General features: G+C 42.3%; 2 protein-coding genes across 2 annotated transcripts in view; both read left to right on the top strand.

Moving 5' to 3' along the window:
* Window positions 1-1,304, top strand: part of cul4a (cullin 4A) — a 49,724-nt gene extending 48,420 nt beyond the window's left edge. Inside the window, exon 20 of the mRNA XM_059552328.1 lies at window positions 701-1,304. Coding sequence (XP_059408311.1) covers window positions 701-796 — 96 coding nt within the window. The 3' untranslated portion in view covers window positions 797-1,304. The remainder of the gene's footprint in view (window positions 1-700) is intronic.
* A 2,229-nt stretch (window positions 1,305-3,533) lies between these two features.
* Window positions 3,534-19,504, top strand: part of lamp1a (lysosomal associated membrane protein 1a) — a 28,632-nt gene continuing 12,661 nt past the window's right edge. Inside the window, exon 1 of the mRNA XM_059552327.1 lies at window positions 3,534-3,805. Coding sequence (XP_059408310.1) covers window positions 3,754-3,805 — 52 coding nt within the window. The 5' untranslated portion in view covers window positions 3,534-3,753. The remainder of the gene's footprint in view (window positions 3,806-19,504) is intronic.

Genomic DNA, 19,504 nt, shown 5'->3' with positions numbered 1-19,504 from the left:
CAAGTAAGCGGCAATTTAAACTAAATGGACTTTTATGGTGCAGTCATACCACTTATTACACGACATTTCACTTTATAAATAATTAAGGCAATAAAATATATTGATTTACAATCTTACCACTTTGTTAGTTGTATCTTATAATCCATTACGGTATATAAATCATGTATATATTATTTTTTTTATTTAAAAATGAATGGTAACACTTTATAATAAGGTTAATTAGTTAAATGTATTAGTTAACATGAACTAAGCATGAACAATACTTCTACAGCATTTAATGATCTTAGTTCATTTCAACATTTACAAATACATTATTCAATTCAAAAGTTGTATATGTAAACATTAGTTAATGCAATGTGAACTTACATAAACAGTGAACAGCTGTATTTTCATTAACATTAACAAAGATTAATAAATACTGTAACAAAAAAAAAATCACTCTAATCAGGTCATGTAAACCAATTGTAGGAGTCTCCCAAAACAATGTTAGGAATCTAAAAAAAAAAAAAAATCATAATAAGAGGAGCCCTTTAAAGCTTCAAGTAAAGTCTTACCATTTAATTTTTTGTAGTCTATTAAACATTTCCTTCGCTAATATATATATATAAGCTCTACTAAATAGATTTTACATCATTGGTCAGATGTGTGGTCATATTTCCCATGATCCCATGTGTTGATGATTCGATCTCTCTCTGTGCAGCCGGCTGATCTGAAGAAGCGCATCGAGTCACTGATCGACCGTGATTATATGGAGCGCGACAAAGAAAACCCAAACCAGTACCACTATGTGGCATAGGAGCGGCTCTGAGGCCGTGATTCTTGACCTTTCACCCTCCTCACAAGGGCTTTTGAGCCGGACGGGACATGTGATGGCGTAAACCCCTTGTGACCCTACAACCGCTTTGCACTCTGGGATTGAGGATGATTTTAGCATGATTGTGAATGATTTTCACTTAAGATGCACTTTTCTTTGACTCCTCTGTGTTCATTGTTTTTGAGTTTAGCGCGTATGACGAGCTTGTCTGCTATAGCATCACAAGTGTGTGTGCGTGTGTGTTTCTTCCTCCCTGATGCCAGAATCGTGTTGATGTGAGGTGTGTTATGAGTGACATTGACACTTTTGGCGGTTACCCACTCAGGCAATGGAAATAACACACACACAAGTGTAAGAGTGTGTGTGTGTGAGAGAGAGAGATCTGTCACTCATCACCTGTATTCTGTCAGATATACAGTTTTGTAGAACAGAAGATTCTATTCTTTGTAATTGGGCAAAGATATGAAAGAATAAATCATATTTAAGATATTATGAGTGAACTGTATTACTTGCTATTATTTCTTTTGTGTATGATCAAACTCATGAAAGAACACCGCCAGCTCATATTTTCAGCCCAAAATCACACATTTTGAACATAAATGACAATTGTAATACAGTGATTTTACTGAAAGCAGAACTATAAATACTACCATTATTTCCAAATACAATTTAAATAATTAATGCTAAATCTATAATTAGAAATTTCAAGAACATATCCAGGACATATATCCCCACCCCCAAGAAAAAAAAAACAGCATGAATATTGTTAGCTCTGTGATGAATTACTTTTGTTCCTCTATTGTAACTTTGGAAGTATCTGCTAAATGTATCATTTTAAATCAAATTTTTCAAAAAGAAGCTTACTTTTATGATTTACAATTCAATTTTTTTTTTATATATTTGTATGACATTTAACAAAAAAAACTCAACGAATAGTACAGTACATACAAAAACATAAATCCGTACAAATTAAATAACATAATTTTTATTAAAGTAATAATGAGAATGTGATCACTATGTTTGTCTGACTTCCCATTACATATTACGCTTACATCGAATAAAAAAAGGTAATTGTGGCAATCTCACAATTCAAAAAAATATTTCTTGTAAATCTGAGATTTAAATTGTGAAATACAAACTTAAAGTTTTAAAGTTTCAATTCCCCTTTTAATTTTGTATTATTATTATTATTATTATTATTATGTGGCAGTAATAAAAACAACTAAATTGTAAACTGAAATTCTGAGAAAACGTTCCAAATTATGAGATCTAAAATCTAAATTCTGAGTTTCCTTTTTTATTATTATTATTTTTTTATTATTATTATTCTGTGATGGAAACAACCATTCATTCATTCATTACATGAAAGGAACCAAGTTTCAAGTAATTGCTATGAAACTAATGTCACAATGCAACAAGTCTTCGAGGTCTTAAGATAGTCTTCAGTAACTTCATGCAAAAGATGGTTATTTATCAGTTGGTTTTAGTGGCAAAATATGAGCGTATTTCTGTTTTGTTGCTGTTCTGTATCTTCATGTTGAGGGAAGCCGTCAGTCTGGATTCTCCTCCCACTAACACAAACACTCTCAGACTAATGTGATTTCCTGCCTCATTCATGGAGTAATTCCTTAAAGAAACAAATTACGGCCCAAGAGCATGACACAGCAGACAGAGACACACAGAAGCAAACACATGTGCTCACTGACCTCTAACCTGCGGTTGCTCTGAAATACCTCACCAGTGCATTCAATACTGACACAATTCACATGGTTTAGCTCCAGCTTTCATCAGAGCTTCCGTCTTGATCAGATGCATGTATTGTAGGACGGTGTTGTGACTCACTCTGACTCATGCTGAGATCTAGTAGAGGAGTTGAGTTGAGTTTGAGATGAGAAAGTAAGTGTACCTGTAGTTTCTTGGAGAATGGCCAGTGCTCATCTGAGGTAAGAGGAGGTCAAACCTCGGCTTTCTCTTGTCCCAGATGCTTCCTCGAATGCATGTACATTCATGCATTTGGCAGATGCTTTCATTTAAAGGGACTTACAATGGATTATAGATATACATTTTACTAGTTCATGCATTCCCTGAGAATCAAACCCATTACTTTGGTTTTGCAAGTACTAGGTTTGGCAACATACATATACATGTCACTTTGGAAAGTTTAGAATCATAACTATCTAATTTTACTGTTGAATGTATAATAATATAAATTATAAAATATATAACAGACTTTTAATAAATTATATTTTATAACATAAAATTAAGTTCCACAATTGTACATTTGAATAATAAATTATAAAATTTAAAAAATGAATATAATTTCTTGTCTTTTTCTATTAACAGCAAGCAATCAGCTAAACAGTATTTAAAAATAAATTAAATTAAACTTATACATTAATCAATTTAATGTATGTTGCTTGCTGTTAATTACAATAAACATGGCATTAATATTATAACTTATAATATTATTTTTAATGTCTTGTGAAATCATGCATCTGGATGTAGTTATGATTTAAACTGTCTAAAGTGACGTCTCTATTCCTGTAGCTTTAACAGCGTTGTTAACAAATAACGCTTGTACTAAAATTTATTTTAAAATTAGCATCTAACAACTGTTTAACAGTTTATATAGCCAATAAACACAGTTATAGTGAATGCAATCATGTCAGTGTTATAAAGTGACACGCAGTTCTCCCTCACGTGACTGGTGTGGGCGGGGCTAAAACGTTCACATCACATGACTGGAACATTCTTCCTCATGACACAGTGAATCTGCAGCCAGACACTGAACGAACGTCGTAACTCCATTTATAACTTACAGACAGTCGTATAAACGCACAGATACGCGCTGATAGTCTTCTGTACGCAGGCTTTAGTACGTAGTGTTCAGCGCTCGGAGTTTAACGCTTCTTCTGACAGACGTCAGTACAGACTGTGGCATGATGGTCAAACGGTGTTACGCTGCAGGTGTCTGCTGGACTCTTCTGATGGGTAAGTCATTATAACCGTTATAACCCATTCAAAGTTATCATTACACATCATCAGGAACGAACTGGCCATGTTCCCGGTGGCCCGGCGGCTGATTTGGCCCGCTGCCCGTTTTATATATTTTTTAATTTTTTAATAGTTTTATTACTTAACGTTATTATTATTTTTGTTATTATTATTAATTTATATTTATGCCTTTTTAATGTACCAAAGTGATCAGTGATTATTAACGAGAGCCAATAATGATTTTGTCTGAGTTTTGAATAAAATGTAAAAATTAAAGAATTCAAATTTTCTCATTCTATTTGTAACGTTATAAGCCCCATACCATCGCGACTCATGATTCTCAGATTGAGAGGACGTGACTAGGATCTTTTGGTTATTTTATCGCTTTAGCAAGTTAACAAATATCCGTTATTGTTATATATATATATATATATATATATATATATATATATATATATATATATATATATATATATATATAACCCGGTAAAAATGTGGTGGACTGAATCATCTCTGGCTGGACTGGACAGAAGATTTGCAGCGATGGTCTTGAGTGTGGCGTGTGATGCAGGATTCACTTAAAGCATGTCACGTTACGCAAGCCTCAAGATTCACCCTCGGCTTGTGATAGCTGAAGTGGATGTTGTGAAATGTGCGATCGCATCGCCTAAAACTCTTGAGAAAATTAAAGATGAGGTATTGCTACGGAAGAACAAATCTCAAAACTTTTTCCGAGTTCTGCAGTCTGCACTCACACTGCCTTCTGGTTCGGCTTCATCGGAGAATCTGGCTCCGATCTTCAGTGCACAGGACAGATTCTCAGATCTTTATGTACTGCACATAGAGAACTATTTGAGAAGAATATCAGAAGAAGAGATAGTGAAAGATAGACAATGGTCATCTACGTAATTCGGGAAAAGAAGTGGCTTTTCTGCATTCGGTATGGTTTTCTGTTGTTGATTTAATATTTTTAATGTCGAATACATGTTAGGCTATATAACTATATGAAATGTAGAACATATAAAAAAAGTGTTCGTTGATCGTAGCACAGTGGGTACATTTTCCCCCAAAGCATAAAAGAGAAACTCTTGTGTGTAGCCTATTTAATTTTATCAGACGACGACACAATTATAAATCAGGATTTTTGTGCAGATTAACATCTTGGAAGGGAGAGCTGGTTCGTCTTAATGGGTCGCGTTTTAGTCACTAATTCATATTCATCCCGTTGTCTGACAACAGAAACAGTAAAATATATCAATAAAAACAGTTATTAGAATTTAGCTGCATTAAAATACAGTATATGCAAAAGAATGTAATAATAAATGTACATTTTGCATGTTCAGAAGAAGTGAGTTGCCGTCTTGCGAAAATGCAAACAGGGTTGTGTAAGTAAATTGCTCAGTGTAAAGAAAGAGAAGTAATGGGAACCTAGTATTTTTATGTTGTTGTTTTTTTCTTTCTTCATGTGTCTAATAGACATGAACAAGTTCTTTGAAAAACATCTCCGTTAACTATTGTTTCACTAATAATAAACATATATTACATAAAGCATCCATATTTGTCAATGCGCATGTTGATTAGACTGAAAACTTGAAGGCCTGGTTTCACAAACTAGTCTTATCTTAAGCCAGGACTAGGCCTTAGTTAAATTAAGGTATTTTAGCAACTTTTAGAGAAATGCCTTATAAGAAAATGTTGCAGGTGTGCATCTTGACACAGAACAATGACACTGACATATTTTAAGATATGTCAGCGCAAGATATTTTCAGCTAAAACATATTTTAGTCTTCGACTAGCTTAAGCCTTGTCTGTGAAACCATGGGCAAAAGTATTAATTTAAGGTACATTTAGAACAGATAAAAATGTGCAATTAAATTGTGATTATTCACGAGTTAACTCCTGACAATCATGCGATAAATCGAGATAATATATTTTAATTAATTGACTAAATTAAAATAACTAAAACAATGGTAACTCATCAGTGGACTTTCCTCGTCAATATATGCTATATTTTTTCCACACTTTTCTCATTCTCACTTATTAAAGGTTTTATATGAATAAACCTCTGAAGGGAACTGATTGTCTTCACAAAAGTTTCCATCGCATTTTCATTTTACCTAAAAAAGTATCAGTTATGCTGCTATTACCAGGGAAATCACAATGGGCCCTGTCATACACCCGGCGCAATGCAACGCAAGGCGCAGGGCAAGTGTGTTTGCTAGTTTCAGTCTGGCGCCATTCACATTTTTCCATCCAGCACCACGTCATTTAATTAGCAAATGCATTTGTGCCCATTTGTGCGCCCATGGGCGTGCTGGTCTAAAAAAAGATGTGTGTTCAGGCGCATTGCTGGCGAATTGCTTTTTTAAGGAGCTGAAAATAGACTTGCGCCATAGACCAACTCAAACCTGGTCTAAAGTATGATGTCAATGGCGCAATATTTTTTTGTTATTTAAAGAGCGCGTTGGTAGAAAATGCGCCTATGGGCGGGTCCACAGTGCGCGTTGACTTATTGCTTATTAAACAGGGATGCACATCACACAAATATTTAAAAAAAAATGTATTACAGTGTAAAATAATATTATTGTGTAGCTACATAAATATAAAAATGTAATGATGGATAGTCATTGCGTGTATTAGAATTAGGCTACCTATTTGCAATTCAGCCTATGATTTATAATGATGAATGAAATTCTACTTCATCCCACGCCTTCTTCACCTCAGGAAGCTTTGGTGGATTCCTGCTTGTCCCGTAGATGATCTGCTTTTACTTATTAAGAGAATAGGGACAACCCATTCCAAAAATGCGCCCTGGCGCACAGACCGTTTTTCCGTCGTTAAAATAGCAAAAGTGGATTTAGACACACCCTGAGGGCACCTTCGCCGTGCGCTTTACATTTTGCATTTAGATCGTTAAAATAGGGCCCTACATTTCTAAAAGCACCTCCTACTGGCAGAGAATGAATGTGCATTTTCAGTAATCCAGTCAACATAAATGTTATTATCAGGATCAGTATTTTGGGTGGAGAATCCCCTCAGTGACCTCTCTTGAACTTGTGACATGCTGTAGTGAGGGGAGACTCAATATGTTATTCTGAAAATTGCAGTCCTCAATAAATAACTTTCTCTTTTTCTTGCTAAAGGCACGTTCACACCAATTACGATAACTATAATAAAGATAAAGATATAGTTTTAAAAAATCATTCTAAATTTAAAAGAATAGCAGGTTGCACAGCACACGATAACCGCACAGAGAAATTATATTGTTAGAATCTGCGGGATTTTTCTTGTTTTTATTTTATTTATTTTTAACAGCTATAAATGATAAAGCATTGAAAGCCAATCAGAATTCAGAGTTTGAGCATTTAAAGTGGCACATGATAGACTGCAGCGCATTCTTAGATCAAACAGTGCTATCATTCATTGGTGTAAAGGCTAATATATTTCCTTTTTTTATATATTTTATAGTTATTGTTCTTGGTGTGAATGTGCTTTAAGAGTGCCACCCAATCTACTGGGTCTGTGCTTACTTTATTAGCTTTTTGGCTTTTTACAGTGCCTAGCAGCACTCTCTGTTTGTGGGCACCTAAAATTAATCAATAAATAAATTAAAAATTAAAAATGCATTAAAAAATGTATATTTATTACGTTTAACACATATTTGTCAATGTTGAGCATTCACCATTTATCTGTAATATGAATAAGATGCTAAAATTATTAATTTAATGGGGATACTGTCATACAGTGTAATAGATGAGACTGTGCTGTAACAGAATATTTGCATTACACCACATGACAAAAGATTTACCCTGAATGACGAAACTTCTACTTCAGCTTATATTGCAGGCAATCAACTGGCCACCTATTTCAAACAGTGAACTTGTAAAATTGATCACAATTGATTAAAACATTATTATGTATATAAAATTATTTTTTAAACTTAATTTTATGTGGACACCAAAATGGTAGTCTCACATAGCCAGACCTTCAAACTGACGGCTGAAGGTCTGGAATTCATGTGTCAGTCTGCCAAAATATCCTCAAAGTTTTGCTGATCTCCATGATAATGGTCAGGTACTAGGAAATGGTTATACCTCACTGTTAATTCAAATTAAAAACCGAACTGAAAATCTGAACCGCACCACCAGCTTTCACAAACACCGTTCATCTGGTGATGGACTAAAGAGAGGGCCTACTGATACATATGGCTGCACCAGATTCCAGCCTTATCTCCCACCAGAGGACACCGATGAAACCTTAGAGCAGAAACGTCAGCAGCTGGAGATATACCATACAGGTGGAATATCTGACGGTAGAAAATTAATGTTATGTGACTGCCTGACATTGTTTTTTCTTTGGAATATTTTAGGTGAAAAACGTACTCGGTTACTAAACGTAACCTCGGTTCTCTCTAGAAGAGCGAACGAGTACTGCGTCTTAGCTAAGACGCTACGGGAAAAGTCTCTTTTCACGAAATACTGAAGCAAAAAATTATCCTTAATTTTGTATTTTTGTAAAGCGCATTTGCAGCAGTACACAGCCACAGGCGAGACGGCTCGTTCGCTCATTGGCTTGTTCTGCGGCAACTGCACAGCCTATCGAGCGCGGGCTGATGCAACATCAGACCAATAAGGGCGCTTCGCGCCCTTCTTGCCACTTCCCGCCGAAACGGGTGTGGCCCAACCTATAAAAGGAGCTCGAAAAGGCTGACTCACCTGATTTTTCATCTCTTCAGCGAAGCTCACGCATCGCTGGATCACGGAGGAAGCAAGCGCCGTCTGAGAAAGCACATCAGCAGGACGAGCCATTCTGAAGCTGCTGGCATCGCCGCCTTCCATTGCCGTTCCTGCTGCGCTATCCGGCGCCTATATCCTTTCAATCCTGTTATATACAAGCTGTTCTTTATGTGTGTGTGTGTGTTCGCCCTGCGACACACACTCGTAAAAGAGCTCGCGTCTTTTTTAAGATGCCTTCCTGCGGCTCGTCAGAGCCCCACTCAGCGAGGGAGACCGGTACGTCATCTGTGTCTCCTGCCTGGGTGAAGATCATGCAGCGCTCGCTCGCTGACGGCGGATGCCCCCACTGCGAGCTGTTGCCATGGTGACTCTGAGGACTCGCCTGGCCTTTTTCTCTGAGCCTGCATTCTCCGCTGCGCTGAGGCGCCGTAAAAGCATCGCTTCCAGCGGATTCCGGAACCGTCTTCAGCTCAACCGAGCTCGCCGGTTCGCCCTGCTTCACCGGCCCCCCCTGCATCGCTTCCCGGTGGGCAGCGCCCGCTGTTTGCCGGCGCGTCGTCCGAGGAAGTCGATCTCAGGGCCGCGTCGGGGGAAGAGGACACGCGCTCTCTGCTAGCTTCGGGCAGTGAGGGCTGGGCGAGCTCCGAGGATCTCGCGCCTTCTGCTCAGAAGCCCAGCAGACGAGCTGACATCGAGAAGGAGCCGGGGCGAATGATCGTGTTGGCCGCGATGAGTCTCGGCCGCGAGTGGTTTGCACCAGCGCCCCCCCCTCTCGTTCCCGGCTGGATGGTATTTCCCTTTCGGATGAGCGTACTTCTCAAAGCCCGCCTCATTTCTTCCTGAGCTTCACGAAGAGGTGGCGAAGGCTTGGAACGCTCCATATTCAGCACGAACTCGTTCGTCTGTCTCACTAGCATTCTCCACACTGATGATGCTAAAAACAGGAACTACCACTCACTTCCGCCGGTGGAACAGGCGATAGCGACGCACCTTTGTCCGCCCTCTGCTGGACGGCGGCAAAAGCGGTGTTGCCATCTAAAGCCTCCTGTGTGACGCTGCGTCGGCGCTACTAACGATGGCTGCTTCATCGAAGCGCAGGTGTACGAGTTCCGCTGTGGCCGAGCTCTCACCCAAGCGCGCCGCTGTTTCAGTTCCAGGAATTGTGACTGTCTCAGCGTTTTCTGCAATGCGCAAGCCTGCACAGTTGCCCGCTTGCCTGCACACAAAAGCCGTTATCACAACAGCTTCAGCAACGCAGCTCGAGACCCCCGTTCTCGCTCTACTGGCCGTCGCCCCGCGCCGCGGGGACCGCGGCAGAGGATTACGGTGAGGCCGGGAGCCCCGAAGCCATCCTGGGAAAGCCATCTACGCATGCTGCATGACGCTGCGTCGGCACTACACACGATGGCTGCTTCATCGAAGCGCCAGTGTACGAGTTCCGCTGCGGCCGGGCTCTCACCTAAGCGCGCCGCTGTTTCAGTTTCCAGAGATTGTGACTATTTCAGCGTTGTTTGCAATGCGCAAGCCTGTACGGTTGCCCGCTTGCCTGCACACGAAAACCGTTATCACGGCTACCCAGATATTTCCCGAAAAAGGTGTAATTTCTGGTGTCCCGGCCACGGCCGATGGTGCTATAAATGTAGTGACGATGCCCACTGCTCAGTGCCCATCTCCGCATATAAGCACAGCCCTTCACACAGGGCTCGCGCCTATAAAAGCGACTCAAGTCGATCACGCGCACTACATAGTAGACGTGCCCACTCCTCAGTGCCCACAATCACTATGTCACACGCGTCATGTGGTTTCTGTAAAAACCAAACCCGTGCACGTTCGTCCGGCCACGGCCGATGGTGCTATAAATGTAGTGACGATGCCCACTCCTCAGTGCCCATCTCCACATGTAAGCACAGCCCTGCACACAGGGCCTGCGCCCATAATGTCGACTCAAGTCGGTCGCGCACACTGCATAGTAAACGTGCCCACCCCTCAGTGCCCACAATTACTATGTCACACGCGTCATGTGGTTTCTGTAAAAACGAAACCCGTGCATGCTCGTCCGGCCACGGCCGATGGTGCTATAAATGCAGTGACGATGCCCACTACCCAGTGCCCATCTCCACATATAAGCACAGCCCTGCACACAGGGCTAGCGCACATAAGATCGACACAGATCGGTCGAGCGCGCCGCATAGTAAACGTGCCCACTTCCCAGTGCCCACATACACTATGTCACATACGGCGCGGGGCTTCTGTAAAAACGAGGCCCGTGCACGTACATTCTGCACAGGCAGACAGCGAGTTTAAAGTGGTAAAAGTGCACACATGCAGCCCACGGTTACTCGCAGATATGTCGAGTCCCACGGGACCCGCTCAGCCTCCCTCCAGTCGGTTAAGCGCCGGAACGGGGTCGAGGAAGAGCGATCTGCCCGCTGTGATCAGCGCGCTCCCCGCCTCAGATGCGCAGCACACTCGAGCGCCGCCGTTGCCCAGTCAACAGAGCGCGTTTCGCATCCAGCCCTTAGCCATTCATGCAAATGCATGGTCAGTGCTTCCAGGGGTTTCGGATTGGGTGCTAGGCATTATAAAGAGAGGCTACACGCTACAGTTTTCTCGACGCCCACCGTGCTTTTCAGCGCGCGTCGAAACTACGGTCAAAACAGAAGTAGCACACATACTTCGGGCCGAAATATCAAAATTGTTGAGAAAAGGGGCTGTAGAGCCTGTGTCTCAAAGCGAGGGGGGGCTGTACAGCAGATACTTTCTGGTGCCCAAGAGAGACGGGGGTCTCCGGCCCATACTGGATCTAAGACAGCTGAACAGGCATTGATGAAACGCAGTTTCAAAATGCTCACGACCAGGAAGCTCCTCGCGCAGATTCGCAGAGGGGACTGGTTCATGTCAATAGATCTGAAGGACGCGTATTTTCAAATACAGATAGCGTCAAACCACAGGCGATATTTGAGATTCGCCTTCGAGGGCCAGGCATACCAGTTTGCAGTCCTGCCATTCGGCTTGTCCGTAGCTCCTCGTACGTTTACGAGGTGCATGGATGCAGCGCTCGCTCCTCTTAGACTCAGAGGCACACGAGTGCTGAATTATTTGGACGACTGGCTGGTTCTGGCCCGATCATGAGCGGAGCTCATGGACCACAGAGCCGTTTTACTCGATCACCTCGAGAAGCTCGGCCTCAGTGTCAATTGGGTGAAGAGTTCGCTGAACCCCAGTCAGACGATCCTGTTTCTGGGTATAGTTCTGAACTCGTGTTCCATGATGGCGCGGCTGTCACCACAGCGCGCGATGGGCATTCAGCGTGCAGCGAGTTCTTTCCGCTGTGGCGCGACTGTGTCGCTCAAACACTGTCAAAAGATGCTGGGTTTCATGGCCTCAGCATCTCCGGTTCTGCGGCTGGGCCTGCTCCGCATGCGCCCCCTGCAGTTCTGGCTGAAGGCTCGGGTGCCGCGCAGAGCGTGGGCGTCTGGCCGGCTGCATTTCAAGGTCGATCAGAGCTGTGTTGCGGCTCTAGCACCTTGGACAGCGAACGGCTGGTACCGATCAGGTGTAAGCCTGGGGACTTCCCCGAGTGTGAAAATGGTGTCGACGGCCGCCTCCACTTTGGGATGGGGAGCGCTGCTCGAAGGCAGACCGTCCTTTGGCCTATGGTCAGAATGGGAAAAGCTCCATCATATCAACTGCCTGGAAATGCTGGCAGTGGAGAACGCGCTGACGCGCTTTTGTCCCCATATCAAGGATCACTACGTCATAGTCCGTTCGGACAACATGTCCGTGGTGTCCTACATAAATCGCCAGGTCGGTCTCGGGTCCCGAAACCTGTGCAGGCTGACGGAACGCCTCCTGATTTGGGCTCAGCGCAACGTGTGCTCGCTGAGAGCAGTGCATGTGCCTGGACTGCAGAATCTGGGTCCAGACAGGCTGTCCAGAGGCAATGTTCCTACGGGCGAATGGTCTCTACACCCGCAAACAGTCCGGCTGTTGTGGCAGAGATTTGGCATGGCGGAGGTGGACCTCTTTGCGTCCCACGAAGACGCTCACTGCCCCGCGTTCTTTTCCAAGAACGAAAGCGCGCTGTCACGGAGATGGCCGTGCTGCCCGCTTTATGCGTTCCCTCCCGTCTCCCTCCTTCCGCAGGTGATAGAACGGGTGAGAGAAACGAGATGTTCAATACTGCTTGTAGCACCTCTTTGGAAGAACCAACCATGGTTCCCAGATTTGATGCAGTTAGCAGATGTCGCCCCGTGGCCGGTACCATTGAGGAGAGACCTCCTCTCGCAGGCCAGGGGCTCGATTTGGCACCCTCAACCGGAGTTGTGGTCCCTCTATGTATGGGCACTCAATGGTTACCCGCTGATCTCGCAGTGAGAGTGCTAAATACCATCACTCAGGCTAGAGCTCCGTCGACACGACGTCTGTATGCCTCGAAGTGGTCGGTGTTCTCCAGCTGGTGCACAGCTCGAGGTTATTCACCCCTTAGTTGTGAGGTGACGGAGGTCCTCTCCTTCCTTCAGGAGCTGTTGGATAAGGGCAGAGCCCCATCCACGCTCAAAGTTTATGTGGCTGCCATCGCGGCGTTTTCTGAAACGGCGTCCGGTCAGTCAATAGGAAGGAATGATTTAGTCATCCGGTTCCTCAGAGGAGCTAGGAGGCTGAATCCTCCCAGACCTCCGTCAGTCCCTATGTGGGACCTCGCGGCGGTTTTGGAGGCCTTGAAAGGTCCCCCTTTCAAGCCTATCCAATCGATTAGCCTTCAGCATCTGTCGTTCAAGACAGTATTCTTGTTGGCTCTCGCTTCTGTGAAGTGTGTGGGTGATTTGCACGCGCTCTCGGTGAGCCAGTCGTGCTTGGAGTTTGGGCCCAATGACTCAAGAGTCATACTCAAACCTAGGCACGGTTATGTGCCGAAATCCCTCAACACACCGTTTCGGGCTCAGGTTATTGCCCTGTCTGCCCTGCCGGTGTCAGGGGAGGATGGAGACTCGAGTCTTCTTTGCCCTGTCAGGGTTTTAAGAGCTTATGTGTCTCGCTCTGCTGCCTTTCGGCAGACGGAGCAGCTATTTGTCTCGTTCGGTGGGCGTTCCAAGGGAATGGCTGTTTCGAGACAGACTCTATCCAGATGGATAGTTGACGCCATAGCGTTAGCTTACGCTTCCAGGGGCCTTCAGTGCCCGTTGGGCGTCAGAGCACACTCCACAAGAGGCATCGCCTCGTCGTGGGCGTGGTCTACTGGGATCTCCTTGCAGGATATATGTATGGCGGCAGGTTGGGCCTCGCCGTCTACATTTATCAGGTTCTATAACCTGGAGGTTCCCGCCTTGCAAGCAAGGCTGCTGTCGGTATAGGCGAATCAGGGCCCTGAGGGGAATTCTGAGTTCACGAGCGCTATGCGCTGCCGACTGTTATATGGGCAGTATTGCGTAAGACCCGCATTGCCACATTGGTCAGGCCTTGCCTCGGCTGTGTGACGTCATATTGCCGCATCTACGGATGCTGCTAGATATGGGACGGAGGGCTTTTTCCCTTTTCTGTCCTGGACTCTCTGTGAGTCCCTCAGGTGACTGTGCACTGTAAATCCTGGGCGTTGCTTCAGGTTTATTGGTGTGTGATCCCTGCGCGCACGGCGTTTTACATTGGGTTCCCGTAGCGTCTTAGCTAAGACGCAGTACGAGAGAGCTCTCGTAAGAGAACGTACTCGGTTACTAAACGTAACCTCGGTTCTCTCTAGAAGAGCGAACGAGTACTGCGTTCTCTGCCGTGCGCACGATTCACTCTGGTTCGCTTCGGCGATGAAATAAATCAGGTGAGTCAGCCTTTTCGAGCTCCTTTTATAGGTTGGGCCACACCCGTTTCGGCGGGAAGTGGCAAGAAGGGCGCGAAGCGCCCTTATTGGTCTGATGTTGCATCAGCCCGCGCTCGATAGGCTGTGCAGTTGCCGCAGAACAAGCCAATGAGCGAACGAGCCGTCTCGCCTGTGGCTGTGTACTGCTGCAAATGCGCTTTACAAAAATACAAAATTAAGGATAATTTTTTGCTTCAGTATTTCGTGAAAAGAGACTTTTCCCGTAGCGTCTTAGCTAAGACGCAGTACTCGTTCGCTCTTCTAGAGAGAACCGAGGTTACGTTTAGTAACCGAGTACGTTTTTCACCTAAAATATTCCAAAGAAAAAACAATGTCAGGCAGTCACATAACATTAATTTTCTACCGTCAGATATTCCACCTGTATGGTATATCTCCAGCTGCTGACGTTTCTGCTCTAAGGTTTCATCGGTGTCCTCTGGTGGGAGATAAGGCTGGAATCTGGTGCAGCCATATGTATCAGTAGGCCCTCTCTTTAGTCCATCACCAGATGAACGGTGTTTGTGAAAGCTGGTGGTGCGGTTCAGATTTTCAGTTCGGTTTTTAATTTGAATTAACAGTGAGGTATAACCATTTCCTAGTACCTGACCATTATCATGGAGATCAGCAAAACTTTGAGGATATTTTGGCAGACTGACACATTTTCCGCGTGTTGGCCATTTGTCGCCGTGCTGCCGGTGAAGGTCTCTTGCCATCAGCCACTGCTGAATGAATGTCCATAACCATTGCAGTCCAAGGAATCTGAAATGTTTCTGGCCATGTTTTTTGATTTGGGAGGATGGACCACAGTCTTCAGAGCTGCTAGATTTTTTATTTGAGAGTCCACTTGATGCACTGGAGCAAGGAAGGACTGAAGGCGAGCCGACTATTGGTGTAGGGGAAGATGATTTTGTAGGTCTATTAAAGTATAAGTCTATTTATAAGTATACGTTTGTATAAGTCTATTAAATAGGAAAAGTAGAGGTGACCTGTACTTACTGTAGAAGCTTTAAAGGAGTAGTTCAGTTTCAGAACAAATATTTACAGATAATGTACTTACCCCGTTGTCATCCAAGATGTTCATACCTTTCTTTCTTCACTCGAAAAGAAATGTTTTGTTTGTTTGTTTGTTTTTTTTTGGGGGGGGGGGGGGGGATCAGGAATCTCCATATAGTGGACTTCAATGGTGCCCATGAGTTTGATCTTCCAAAATGTAGTTTCAGTGCAGCTTCAAAGGGCTCTAAACGATCCCAACTTAGGAAAAAGGGTCTTATCTAGTGAATCAATCTGTCATTTTCTAAAATAAAATACAAATTTATATATTTTTTTATTTCAAATGCTAGTCTTGTCTAGCGATGCGATGCGATGCGAATGCGTACTCAGTGTAATCCTGGTAAACACAGTTAGGGTAGGTCGAAGAACTACCATCTCATTTTCTCCTCCAACTCCAAATCGTCCAAAATAAAAATAAAACTGAGTAAGTGTAACTTATTTGGCACTACACAAGTCAACATGTAATGCAAGGTCTACTGCAGGGCACAAATGTGATGTTGGCCCCACGACACACTCATTGTGGTGTCTATAAAGATGTGATTTCAAAGCTGCTAATTTTGCAAATTTCCTGTTACAGTCCTGGCTGCAACAATGAAGAAACAAGTAAGGGGTATTGCTGTGAATCCTCATTTGCTTCACATAGGCCTCTGGAGTATGGCATTGCTGTCCATATAACTGACACGTAAACATGCTTGCCAGTCAAAATGGACAGTCTTTGGGCACGTAAAAACTTAACTCAAAAAATCTCAACAACAAAAAAATCTCCACCGAAATAAAATGTTCATTAGCCTACTGTACTAGATGTAGTAACATTACAATACAAGCCAACAACAGAAAAAATTTGAACAGGAAATATTCTTACTGCATATTCTATCGTGTAACTTATTCTATCAAGCTAACTTGGATCGTAGCAATTAGGGCTGGGACAACGCGTCGAGGTCATCGATGACGTCGACGCAAAAAATACGTCGACGCAAAATATGCGCATCGATTCGTCGACCTGTTTTTATTTCGCTAAAAAACGTTTGCAAAACGTTTACCTTATGTGCGCTGAATATACGCGATGGCCGGATCAACATTCTGTCCAACGTTATATAACCAATCCAGGGGTTTTTCTGCATTGATCTTTTTTTGGCGGCTGTCAAAGCCTTATTTGATCGGTGAGTGATGTAGAATAGAATGACTGTGCTGGGCCTGACAGGGCGCGTACGAGAGAGAGCCCCGGCTGTGCGCGCGCACTCACAGTCTTCAAACTACACGAGCACTTCTTGCTCTCTCTCTCCCTCGTGCATATTAACCAAAATCATTAGACACGATAGAAAAAGGGCGGAACGCCAAAGTTTCACGTGGAGCATTCTGAGATTTTTTTTTTCTACATGACAGGCTGCTGGCTCCCACTGTTAATTTTTTTTTTTTTTGGAAAAGCACTCTCTGTATTAGCTTAAAGCATTAAAGTTTACATTGGTTACTGTATTCTTTCAATTGCTCTAAACAAGTATTTTGGGTGAACTTTTTTATTGAATGCTAGACATCAAGTTGTTGCTATTTTCATCTGAAAGAAGAACTTTTTTTCAGTAAGCTAGGCCCTATGTGTTCAGTAAGCTTGTTTCAGTAAGCAATGTGTTTTCAAGGCTTCAGGGTTTTATTGAATGCTATCTCTATACAAGTGCAAAGTAATGCATTCTTAGTCAGTCTTTTATTTTGTATTTTTAAGAGCAATAAACATATATTGCAATGTTAAGGAATTCATGTTTTTTTCATTCAGATATGTAAATCAACATGTATAAATTGTTAGTAGTCAATTAATGGGGAGTTAATCGAAATCGAATCAGTCTGGAAAAATTAATCGTTAGTTTAATCGATGCATCGAAAAAATAATCACTAGATTAATCGTTTAAAAAATAATCGTTTATCCCAGCCCTAGTAGCAATCCAAAATAGAGCCAACATTAAAGAAACAAAACAGCAACACTAGTAAAGAAAAACTTCTCTCAGAATACAGTTATGTACAAATTAGAACCACCTTACCCAAATTTGCAAGCACAACGTTATATAAAATCAACATTTTGTCTAATATACAATATTAAGCAATAAATGAAAAGATGACAAGCTAAAATTAGCAAATTTCCATCATGTTTGATGTGCTTGCAGAACACAAGCATTTCCTAATTTCACTTCAGAATTTTGTTACACTTAATCTGTTGTTATATTTTTGTGCTGTCATCATTTGTAAAGAAAGACTTTTGAGGATGGTTCTAGAGATTTTCTGAGGGAGGGGTTTGGCAACACTAGTTGAGAGCCATTCGCTGAAGTGAGGGAGACCTCCCCCGCATTAGGAACTGTTTTTAAATTACACCAAACTGCAAAAAGCGAATAATGCAAAAAGTGGTAAGGGGCGCTACACAATGCATCTGGCAGCCGAGTGCAAAAGCAGAGTCTCCCCCACAGTGCTGCGTTTGCGCCATGGTGTAAAGTGATAAACAACGCAAGTTGCTTCTTCAGACGTGACACAGAATTATTGTTATAGTCGTGGCGTATGATACAGTATATGAGAACATTAAAGGCTCTTTAGTGATTCTGGCTGAAAACAGCCACAATAATGAAATCTGCATGAAGAGGTAAACTGGAAAACGCCAACAGGCCTACATAGGCTTGTCAATTCAGCACCATAGTAATTTACCATTGTTTTACTTCTAGTGACCACCCATCTTACTAATAGGCATAATTTTAAGCAAGAACGTCTCTGTTTAGATGTTTAGTTCTAATTAATTTTAATAGAAATAAAATTATGTAATTAATTTTGTAATTAATTATGTAAGTGCCCGATTAAATATAAATGGCCTATCAGTGTCTTTTAAAAATTAGGTATGTATTATTTTCAAATAATAATGTCATTAAAGGGATAGTTCACCCAAAAATGAAAATAACCATTTACTCAACATCATGTCATTCCAAACCTGTATAAAATTTCTTTCTACTGTGGAACATAAAAAAAAGAAGATAATTTGAGAAATTCAAGACATTTTTGTCCATACAGTAGATATCGTACATTCTACAGAAACATTCTACAAAATGTCTTCCTTTGTGTTCCACAGAAGAAAGTAAGTCATACAGGTTTGCAGTCACTTGAGGGTGAGGAAAGGATGACAGGATCCAGCAGAACATTCATGGGGGAACTCGTGGGCTGGATATGTCCAGTGCCGAATTTGAACCCCAGTCTAGTCCTGCCTACATGCTGAAAAATCCCCTTGCAGGAAGTATAATTCCCTTCCTAAATAATACAATCAGTGTATAAAAGCATAAAATAAAACATAAAATTAAGATGAACATAAAAATAAAAAACATAAAATTCAGATGTGTTTCTAAAGCACATTTCAAAATGAATATAATTCCAAAGAAACATGTTGAAATTATAAAGAACTGTAATAATGCATCGACAGATGGACTGGAACAACCTGGAAGTCATGCTTGTAGAGTAGACTACTTGAAAAATAATCTTTTGATCAAATTTAAAGTGTACTGTATTGCTATTACTAAATTACTATTTAAATTATTAATAAACCAACAACAATAAAATGTGTGGTGTTGTTGTTTTTTTGTGGTGGTTGTGGTGGGTCAGGGGGGTTTGGGGGGCAACTGGGTAATAGTAAACCACTTTTTTCTTTAGGACTACACCACGGCCCGTAGTTCACTGACAAGTTACGCAAAAGTCTCATGTAGCCAGACCTTCAGACTGATGGCTGAAGGTCTAGAATCTATGGCAGCTTTATTTGGCCAAGGCCCGCAAATGAGGCCATTTTGAAAAACAACCAATCACAGTTCGTTTTGTTCAGGGTCACGTTTCAGGGCATGGAAATGAGAAAATACATTAATAGGAGAATTAGCCTAATATTGCCTTGAATATCAACAAAGACATCTGCTATAATCGGTACACAATACTTTTGTCTATCGGCACAACCCTAGAAAACAAGCAGCAGTGACACTGAGGTCACTTTATTAATCTGTACCTCACTCAGTCTTCATGTGAATATAGCGCACTGCAGTAAACACTAGGGCTCAT

The sequence above is a fragment of the Carassius carassius genome, chromosome 6, assembly GCF_963082965.1.
Source record: "Carassius carassius chromosome 6, fCarCar2.1, whole genome shotgun sequence".
In the NCBI taxonomy this organism is placed as follows: domain Eukaryota; kingdom Metazoa; phylum Chordata; class Actinopteri; order Cypriniformes; family Cyprinidae; genus Carassius; species Carassius carassius.
The sequence above is the reverse complement of the archived record's forward strand: the minus strand, read 5'-3'. Positions and strand labels throughout refer to the sequence as shown.